Raw genomic sequence first — 9,713 nt, 5'->3', positions numbered from 1 at the left:
AACAATAAATTGTTGTGGGTTTCTCAGAACCATAACGGGGGCAACAGCGAGGAAGAACTGGGGCAGCTGAGATGGCTCAGCCCGCCGTGGCCGGCCAGGCGATGCCACTGCAACGTGGAGCAGGTCACTAGGTCCGAGCTGGGCTACTGTGGCTGATGCTCGTGGCCTGGCTGGCAGGACTCGGCTGGTGGCAGCAGGGCTTTGCAGGCAGGTGAACCACAGCACGGATGATGTGGACAGAAGGTGGCAGGCAAAGGGAAGCAGTTCACCACCCCCAGGTCCCAAATCCTGCCAAATGTCACCGCACCACTGCTTCTGTGGTCCAGGAGAAATACTTCCCCAGCCCTCCCAGCCCCCTGAGCGAGATGAGGCAGAATGATTTCTGCATCCACTGCTGTCGAGGGAAGGATTTGATTTTTTTTCATGAGCTGTGACATTTCTCTGAACCCAGAGGATGTGATAATAAGTTAAACGCTGCAGCCACATTTGGCACCGCACAGTGGTGGCTCATAACTTTTGGGAGCATCTCGCAGCATCACCCTGTGAGTGACGCCTGGCTTGCTCCCCAGGACTACAGCGTCAGAGCTGGCTCTGGTCTGGCTGGAGATTCCTGCAGAGGTGTCAGCTGGGGTCAGGCAGCTCCTCTGCTCCCTGCTTGAAAAAACACCCTCACCAAAGCTCTATAGGAAAGCACGTAGTCAAGTTGTTATAACATCTGCACTTGTTTAAAAGCAGTCAGGAGAGAGCAAGAGAAAGAGGCAGCTGTCATAAGCAGAAACGAAGAATTGGCAGCACTGTTGTACGTGACTCGGGAATCACGCGGTGCTAAAGACAACAGAGCCTTTAGTCATTTCAGGCAGTTGTTAAAAGGAGACCCTCCTCAGCCTCCCGGAAAGCAGGTCCCGCCTCCGACAAAGCCAAATAAAACGCGGACCTTTCTCCCTTAGCACAACACAGCTGCGTCCCTCGGCTCTACAGCCGTAATAGAATTGTAACCGAGAGCAGACAGATTCTTGGTCTCAAATGCTGTATACAAGCTCTTAAGAGCCCTTTCTTTGTAATGGAAAGTCAAAGCAAGGATTTTTAAGATGTGCGTTCCCCACCTGCCAACTACCAAACAGCAGATGGCCGTGGATGCAACCTCACAGCCAAACAGCAAATGAGGAGTCGGGCTGCGCTAAGAAGATTTTCCAGAAAACAGCTATTATAGATTTGGCTTTGGCGCCAAGAGGCAACAGAGAAACGGGCTTTAATAAATTGCCTAAATATGTATTTATCTTGAAGATACAGCCACTTTGATCCTCTGAGCATAGCAGTGTCAGACAGATTTTAATAGCTCCAAGCAAGCGTTGCAATAGCTTGGATAAATAATCTGAATTTTATTACTTTCCAAGAATGATTTCTGAGGGAGTTAGTGCCCTGGGAAACTCTGGGAGCTGATGCTGTTGCATGAACTTGACGTGTAGAATTTGTTTCTCTTTCCCTGGCAGGCTGGAGGGCAGCATAAAGCAGGATAAATCTGGGACTGCTGGGGATTGGTCATCTTAAATTGCGTTGCTTCACCCAGTGTGTATTTAAAGTTATGCCAGGATGTAAGGGTAAACATCTTTCTTCTTTTTTTTTTTTTTTTTCTTTTAGCATTTCAGTACATCTAAATATACCAGCGAGCAGTATTTAGAGGCAGGCCGCCGTGAGCCAGAGAACCGAAAGGCAGAGCTGACGCAGTACTCCTGATTCACAGCTCCCCTCTTCTGGCTGTGCCACACAGCAACAGAGATGAAAGTTTGTTCTTTTACAACCAAAAGGGCAGAAGCCAGGAGAATTTTACCCCTCTCCTGGCACCTGGTTTGGCCCAACATCCAAAGGGGAATCCTGGAGCAACAGAAGGAATCACGGCTTGTGATAAATTATCCGATTAATTCACATTTATCATCTGGTAAATATGAAGATCTGTAAGACACAGGAGCCCACAGCAGCACAGCGCTGAGAAAGGATCTTCCCTCATGGGAGGACCCTGTTCTTTCCTTTTTTCCCTCCATTTAAAAAGCTCAGCTCCAGCTACCCAGGCACTACCCTGGGCGCCTGGCCCGTGGTTAAACATTGCAAAACCACCACGACAAACAAAAGCCTCCACAGCTCCCTCCGCTCCCCGAGGCACCGGTGGCTCCTCTCCTTCCCAAGCCAGCCCAAGGGGGACGGTGGCCTCGCGGTTCCCGGTGGCTGCGATCTGTGGTGGGGCACTGGGGGCCACAGGATGCTCTGAGCACAGGAGGGAAAGGGGAGCCAGCCCCCCTGCCAGCTAATCCGGCTGCAGATGCATCCCTCTCCCCATAACCAAATATTCCCAGCCGTGCCCAAGCACAGCCCCAAACCCTGGCCAGAGATGCCAGCCCAGCCTGGCACGGGGCATGTATTTGGGATACAACTTTCCTCTGAAGTTAAAAGACCTTTATGAGAACAAATCTGACGGTTTTGTTCCCGAACTGTTTCTCCTGCTGGGCTGATCAGGACCTCCAGCCCCAGCAGCTGCTTTATTTCAAAGTAAAGACGCGTGGTGCATCGTCGCCCTGTCCCGACTCTGCTTGGGAGGGTGGCTGCATGAAGTTGGAAGAAGCACAGATCCGTTTGTCAGGGGAGATCAATAGTTTATTAACTTAAAAGGTCAGTTCACCAAAGCTCCATCTTTCCTTGGGTTGGGTCCAAGCAGGCGAGGACCGGGTGACGCCGTGGCTCTCCCCTCGTCACCTGGCTGAGGTAAGCTCTAGCGGGCAAGCCCGGGCAAGGGCGCCTGTCGTTGCAACTGAAACCAAGCCGGGATGATTATCCTGGCTCCGCGAGGGAACCGGTGACAATCCGTACTGCGAATTTCATTGGCAAAAGGTTTAACTCGTTAAAACTATGAACAATGAAGATCAGAACATGCAGCATAGGGAAAGAGTGTTTACATACGTCTGGTGCAAAGGGCGGCTCTGCGAGGTCAGAGAGGAGAAAAGGAGAAGGATGGAAGACAAAAAGACTCCCCACTCCCATATAAAAAATAGTCCACAGAGAAAAAAACAAGGATTGTATAAGTTATTTTTAAAAAAATCTGTAAAACAACATAGCCAAGGATATTTTAAACACAATTATATAAACACCACATGACTTACTATTAAGAGAGAGCATGAAAAGGTTTGTTTCGGGGAAGGGTTTTGTAGAATTAAGAGTTTCCTGGCTGGGTCCCTGGAATGTCTCTTTTGGAAACAGATGTCCAAGAAAAATCACTGCCGTGAACAGGAGGATTTTGTGAGATAGAAGGGGACACCCAGTGAAATGGGGGAAGGATCGTAATGCAAAATGCCAGAAAAGATTAATTGGGACACCATCTCCTTTAGAGGAAGGATCTAGCTCGTTCCAGAACTGAATTAATCAGCAGCCTCCTAGCAGTTCCAGGAGGGAAATACATTTCATGGTAAGGCTGTGACCCCCGCCCAGGCTGGTCCGTGCGGACGAACCCCCTGAGTCCGTCAGTCCCCATAGGCAGATGGGATTTCCCTGCCTGCAGTTACCCGTGGGGCAAAGCCCTGCCGGACTCGCTGGGCTGACGCCTGCAGAGCCACCTGGGTCAGCTCTGGCTTTGGTCCTCCAACCTCCAGTTATTGCCACGGCCAGAGAGAAACAGCGACTGACCGAATCCGAACAGGAGTGCCAGAGCGGGCTTGAGGGCACGGCTCCGGGAACCACCTAATTCATCGTTTTACCTATGTACAGAGCACGGCACCGGCCGTTCGCAATGCAGGCTTGTATCAGCCGTCACCTAGCAGAAAAGGGTACCAAAAACTGGGCCAGAAACAGCTCTTTCTTCGCAGATGTGTCAAGTCCTGCATCCTTCGCGGCGAGGGCTCCTGCCAGCCGCTCGGAGCGGGCAGATCAGTAGGATTTCTGCGAAGAACCGAGCGTGTGTACACGGATCACGCACCGGTCCCTGCTCCCGAGGAGTGTTTGAGAGTATTAATATCACCGCTTGTCTGCTGCCTTTCAGGGCTTGATCATTCAGGGTACGATCCAACCTCTGCTTAACATATTGCTATAGAAACGCGCTGACAGTGATATTAAAGCTATCAAACTTACGAGCGAACGCTTGACAGCACCATGTAAACTCTCCCAAAGCTGAAAAAATAAACTTTTGTCCTAAACATTTGGCAAAACCGGGCTGGCAGTTTGTGGAAGTCCTGGATGGATGCAGCCGCTGAACTTTACCCGGCCATAAGACACGTCTGACAGCAGAACTGCACAAACAGCTTCTTTTCACAGAGCTTGTTTGATTTCACCATCTCACAGAAAGTCTTGTCAGCTGGGAGGCCGAGGCAAAGAACAAGAGAAAATGAGAGCAGATTAACATTTTAAATAAACAAACATCGCACGTAACAGGCGGTGCAATTCGTTCCAGCGTTGGAGGAGAGAGAATGGAAAAGGAGTCGCTTTTTAAGGGCATCTTTCACATGGCTTTAATGAAGGAATAAAGCAGCTTTGCAGGGAGTGGGAGAATTAGCCCCCAGACTAAACTATAACGAAATACAAACGCTTGGATGCGTTTGAGCAACAGGCAGATATCCAGCAGCTCTGCCAGGTGAACCGCCTGCCCACCGCAGCCGTGCCCCAGCAAGCCCAGGAGCTGCAGCACCTTCAGCTTTCTGCTCTGAAGGGAATCCCCCCCAAACCCTCATTCTTGCTACTGGTGAAGCAGTACGGTGCCAGCGGCTCTGCCACAGCTACTTACCGTTGGTGCAGGTTTCATTTGTCACACAGGAGCCGCCGAGGAGGCTGAAACCTTCTTTACACTTGAGGCAGTTCCCACTGGAGCCCTCGCAGGCTGAGCAGTGGTCATCGCACCTTGGGGGACAGACACCCTGCCGTGAGAACTGAACGAGGGTCTCTGAACTGCCACCAAGACCCCGACGCTGGCCATCCACTACTGTGACATCCAGACCGAGCCAGAGGACGTGGAAAACAGCAAATCTAAAGCTTGAAAAGTTACTGAAGCCCTGGGAAAAAATGGGCTCGGTGGTGCCAGCTCGCTGCTCGGTGACAGCCAGTGATATCCCAAAAGCACTCGCCCGCTGGGAAAGCTCAGTGGGACATACACCTCCCTTCCCAGCAATCCCAGTTCGAAAAAGGGCTGCGAGGGGAGTCTGTGCTGCTCCCAGCTGTTTGCTCAGGGAAAACAGCCCATCAGCCATGGCCTCCCGCCTGGCGATGGTGGCTCGCAGAGACTGTACCCGAAATCCCTGGGAAGGGATGCTGGACCCCTGTTCCTCCCCGCTGCATAGCCAGCGTGGGCGAGTGAAACCCTGGGCAGGCAGGGGCTGCGCTGCGTGTTCCCAAGTCACCTTTAATCCTTCCCTTTCATGTTCGCCTTAATGAGGCCGAATCCACTCCCACTCCCCACTTAAAGCGCGGAGTGGGAGCAAATTGCTGCCTCCCGGCATCTCCCCGTCTCCCCGCACGCAGCCCCCACGCTGGGCCAAGGAGCGGGCCAACGCTCCTCCAACACGGCCGCGGGGCGAACGCAGCAGGTTTTGATTGAAAGCTGGAGTATTTGCCTAAACATCACCATTCCTCCTTCCTCCCACACCTCCTCCGAAAGAGCCTGGGGCTGGGGCTGAGCCCCTTCCACTGTAGCCCTAAGACATCTTGGCTGGCTCCGGTGGGGAAGCCTGCTCTTAAATCTATAGGGCAGGGGCGTGTGGGGTCCAGCCCCACGGCTGCCCTGGCTCCCTTATCCCTATTTTAATTTCCCTAGTAAACAGCTCCAGCTGTGAGCTGTTTTCAGCATTTTTTTATTTATTTTTTTTTTAAAAATCATTGCTGCCAGCACTCCCCATCGGTCCTGGCTTTGCTCTGGCCGCGGTTGGGAGGGAGGGAGGGAACGTACCTCTTGCAGACTTTGTTGGGCAGCCCGTGGCTGTCGGCGGGGTAGAAGCCCTCCCGGCAAGCGGGGACGCAGCGCCAGTGGGGTGCAGGGGCCTCGGGGCCACAGGGAGCGCAGTCCTCCTCGCCCGGCCCTGCGCGGACAGGGAGAGATGACGGGGACAGTTTCGGAGACGGGAACCACATGGCACCAACCTGGCTGCGTCCCCGTGCGAGATGGGATCGAACAAGCTGCTTGTTGTGCCACCAGGGTCCTGTGTGGCTACGTGGCTCCCACCCCCCAAAAAAAAACCCCCAGCTTCCACCTCAAAAAAATTCATCTCCCATCCCAAAAAATCCATCCAGGATCCAGTGTCCTGCCCCTCTGCAGAGCCAAGAGCTGGCCACAGCAGCTCAGAGAGGGACAAGCACTTCAAAATCCCCTCCAGGGCATCAGGCACCACTCCCAAGCGTGCACCAGTTGAGCTTTCCCACCTATGCAGAGTAAAAATGTGGAAAAAGCGATGCTAAATTGGGCTGCAGAGGAGCTGGAGGAGGGAAAGGCTGGGGAGAGGAGCTGGGAAAGCAGAGGACCCCGCTCCGACACCAGCACATCGTGGCTGGAAGGCAAACGGTGGTGATGGAGGTGGTATTATTAGAGGCCTTCCACGCACCAGGCTTGAGAAATGGTTACGCAGGAAAAGGAGACGAAAAAAGGCTTGAAAAATAGTTGTGGTGAAGAACATTTACACTGACTGGAATAAGAATTAGAAGGGAAGTAATTTTCTTAAAGGATTAAGAGCCCATTCCCTTCCACGCTTGCCAACAAGATCAATAAATATTTTGGATTTAGTCTTAGGAAATTGCCCATGTATGATAGATGAGATTCACGCCACTGAACACGAATTGTCTGGAGATCATATTATCATCGGATCTATGATGATTTTGAGGGCAGACGCAAACATTAAGAATGGAAAATAATTGGACTTTCAGGAAGCGAAAAAGGCAGGATTTAAAGGGAACGCCGAGCCACTTCGGGCAGCGGAGGGGAGCCGGCAGCGGCCAGTCCAGCCCCGTGGGGCGGCTGGGACAACGCACCTCAGCTGCCTGACATTTTTATACACGGCAAAGCCATCTTCCATCACTCCGAGAGGGTTTTATGGCCTCCCCCGCAACCTTATTAAACTAAAGCACCTGGCTTCAGAGGAATCGGGGAAATAAAGAATGGCTCTAATAAAAATGTAAAAACTCCCTAAAAACCTTTCTAATATGAATATACTCCCAGCACCTCTCGGGATGCTCTGGAGAGCTGGGATTGCTTCCCTGCCGGCATGGGGTGGGTAACGCAGGCATCAGCTCTTGATGCAACGAGGGTTTGGGGGGTTTTGGATGGGGATGCCGTGGGGCGAAGGACATACCTGTGCCGGCGGGGCAGGTCTCGCACCGCCGGGGCTCCCGGCTGAGGTACATGGCGGGCTGGCACTCCGGCACGCAGCTCTCTCCTGCCAGGCTGCCGGGAAAGCAGAGGGGACGTTTGTACCCAAAGCTACAGGCTCTGGGGACTCAGCACAGCCTGTCCCCATCTCCGCATCCCCCAGGGCCCTACAGCAGCTTCAGCCTGCAGTGCAGGAGGCGTTGGAAAGCCAGCAAGCGCTCCAGGAGACATTAAAGTCCTGCCTGGACCAAAGGGACAGCTGCAGGTTCCTTAATTAACTATCCAGGAGGAAATAAAATTATTTTTTCCCATGGGCAGGCAGCCAGGCTCTCCCAAAGACCTTTTGCACTGTGAGGCTCCCTGGAATAGAAGGAAATTGGTTCAGTGCCATGTCTGGGCCGGTGCTACTGCACCGTGGCAGGGATGATTTGAAGTGCCGGCTTAAAAGGATATTGGACAATAAAAAGCAAGCGCCGTGCAGATTATGTCTGACAAGTGCCTCCAGTTTTGCTTTTCCGAGGGAGTAGATAATCTTTTGGCGGCGGCAATTTCCTTGTCTGAGAGAGCCCCGCTGCTACACCATGGCTCCGGCTCGCTTACAGCCCCTGAGCAAAGCAAAGCGCGATGGGATCCTACTTCCATGTGAGCTTGGGGATGGAAAACGGCTTCTTCCTGGAGCCAACATCGCTTGCCAGCATGGCTGGGCTCTGCATCCCACAGGAGCCATGGGGCCAACAGCAAGAGCATCCTGTGCTCCTTGCAGGGTTGGGGTTGCCCACCTTGCACCCACGTGCCCATCCTATAGTAGGCCCACTCAACAGGAACATCGGATAAAATTTTCTGGCATGGATGAAGCTGAGGGAAGGGTTTCCTGCACTTGCAGGGAGCGTTTTCAGCCTGCCTGGAATGGCTCAGCCTGGTACCAGCTCTGCCCAGTGAGCAAAACCAAGTGTCCCATTTGGCTGGGACGGCTCCGACAGAGCCACCCGAGACTCAGGGGGAAAGGTTCACTTCGCAACAGGCAGGGTAAATGTTTTCATTGCTTTTTTCTCCCCCATTTCAGAAGCTGCGACGCCAGGAGCTGTTCTGGTCGCAGGTCACCGAATTTGGACAAGCGCTTCTGAGCCTGCGGCATAGTACTTACCCAGCACCCTGGCACGTGCTGGAGAAAAGGAAATTAAGTTTAAATCGTGCTTTTCAGCTAAGAAAGGGCCACGAAGCACCACCTTTAAATTCCCAGACCTCCAGCGCTCTGTGCCACAGCTGTAGTACCACAGAAGCAGGATCTCAGATCTTTAACTAATGCACTCCCTAATTCCCCATCAGTTTTCCCAAATTTAAACCACAGGTACCAACGCTGCAGGTATAAAGTCCTCCCGTGCTGGTATTTTACCTGAATCCATCTTTGCATGCAGTGCATTTGTCTGCTTCGCCGATACATTTTTTACAGCTTTGGTGACATTTCAGACAGCGTTTCTGACCTTTCAAAAAACAAAGCGAGGCAGGGAGAATAAAATCCGGACAGTGATTTGCAAGCGGCAGTCGGAGCGGCAGAGCCCCACTGCACCCCAGCACCGGCTCCCCGGGGAGGAGAGGTATGTCCTCCCCCCGACGGTCCCTGCTACGGCAGATGACCTTATCTGTCACTGCTTGCTAAGAAGAAATATGCTTTGGAAGCAGCTAGGATCATTAATTACAGTCTTCTAATTAAGAGCTGACTTGAGTGCCTCTGCTTTGCACCACCCTCTTTGAACACCCAGAGGTTTTCCTCCTCCCTTCACTGCCCAAAGTGGGTCGAGGGGGGAAATTCAAAGCCAAGACTCAAAAATCAAGGTGTTTTCTCCACCCGTGGCACTTAAAATAGAAGCAACCCCTGCATATCCTCATGCTGCAGCTCGCCAAGGGATAAACATCCTTACGTTCCTCGGCGTAAAAGCCGGGCGGACACAGCACCACGCAGGTGTTCATCTCCTGGTGATGGTAGAGGCTCCGCTTGCACGCCGTGCACTGGTTCGGTCCCCTCCCGACACAACGCTCGCAGCCCTTGTAGCACCGGCGGCACCTCCGGGCGCCTTTGTCACCAAAAAACCCCGCGGGGCACGAGCTCACGCACATCCTGGGGAAGGAACCGAGAGCGCTCGGGCTTTGGTGCCAACACCAGACACCTCCTGGCAGCTTGGCACCCGCCACCATCTCATTTGGGGCATCCCCCAGCCTTGGCAGCGATTTGGGCTCGTTTACTTCTTATTCCTAAAATTTAGGGTGTCTTGAATGTCATGGCTTGGTCATAAAGAGCCAGGGCATCTCTTGGCCAGCGACCCTGTCTACAGGTAAACTTTCCATGTGCTGGCCCAAGAGACTGAGGAGTGGAAACCCCAATTCCAGGAGT

At 52.8% G+C, this 9,713-nt stretch overlaps 1 protein-coding gene across 1 annotated transcript in view; it reads right to left on the bottom strand.

Annotated features, from left to right (window-relative positions):
- Positions 1 to 4,235: 4,235 nt before the first annotated feature.
- Positions 4,236 to 9,713, bottom strand: part of PCSK6 (proprotein convertase subtilisin/kexin type 6) — a 35,291-nt gene continuing 29,813 nt past the window's right edge. The window contains exons 16-21 of the mRNA XM_074156749.1: positions 9,244 to 9,440; positions 8,718 to 8,805; positions 7,308 to 7,399; positions 5,915 to 6,044; positions 4,760 to 4,872; positions 4,236 to 4,333 (exon numbers count right to left, since the gene is read on the bottom strand). Of these exons, the coding sequence (XP_074012850.1) occupies positions 4,236 to 4,333; positions 4,760 to 4,872; positions 5,915 to 6,044; positions 7,308 to 7,399; positions 8,718 to 8,805; positions 9,244 to 9,440 (718 nt within the window). The remainder of the gene's footprint in view (positions 4,334 to 4,759; positions 4,873 to 5,914; positions 6,045 to 7,307; positions 7,400 to 8,717; positions 8,806 to 9,243; positions 9,441 to 9,713) is intronic.

This window comes from Numenius arquata, chromosome 11, assembly GCF_964106895.1.
Source record: "Numenius arquata chromosome 11, bNumArq3.hap1.1, whole genome shotgun sequence".
Classification (NCBI taxonomy): Eukaryota; Metazoa; Chordata; class Aves; order Charadriiformes; family Scolopacidae; genus Numenius; species Numenius arquata.
The sequence above is the reverse complement of the archived record's forward strand: the minus strand, read 5'-3'. Positions and strand labels throughout refer to the sequence as shown.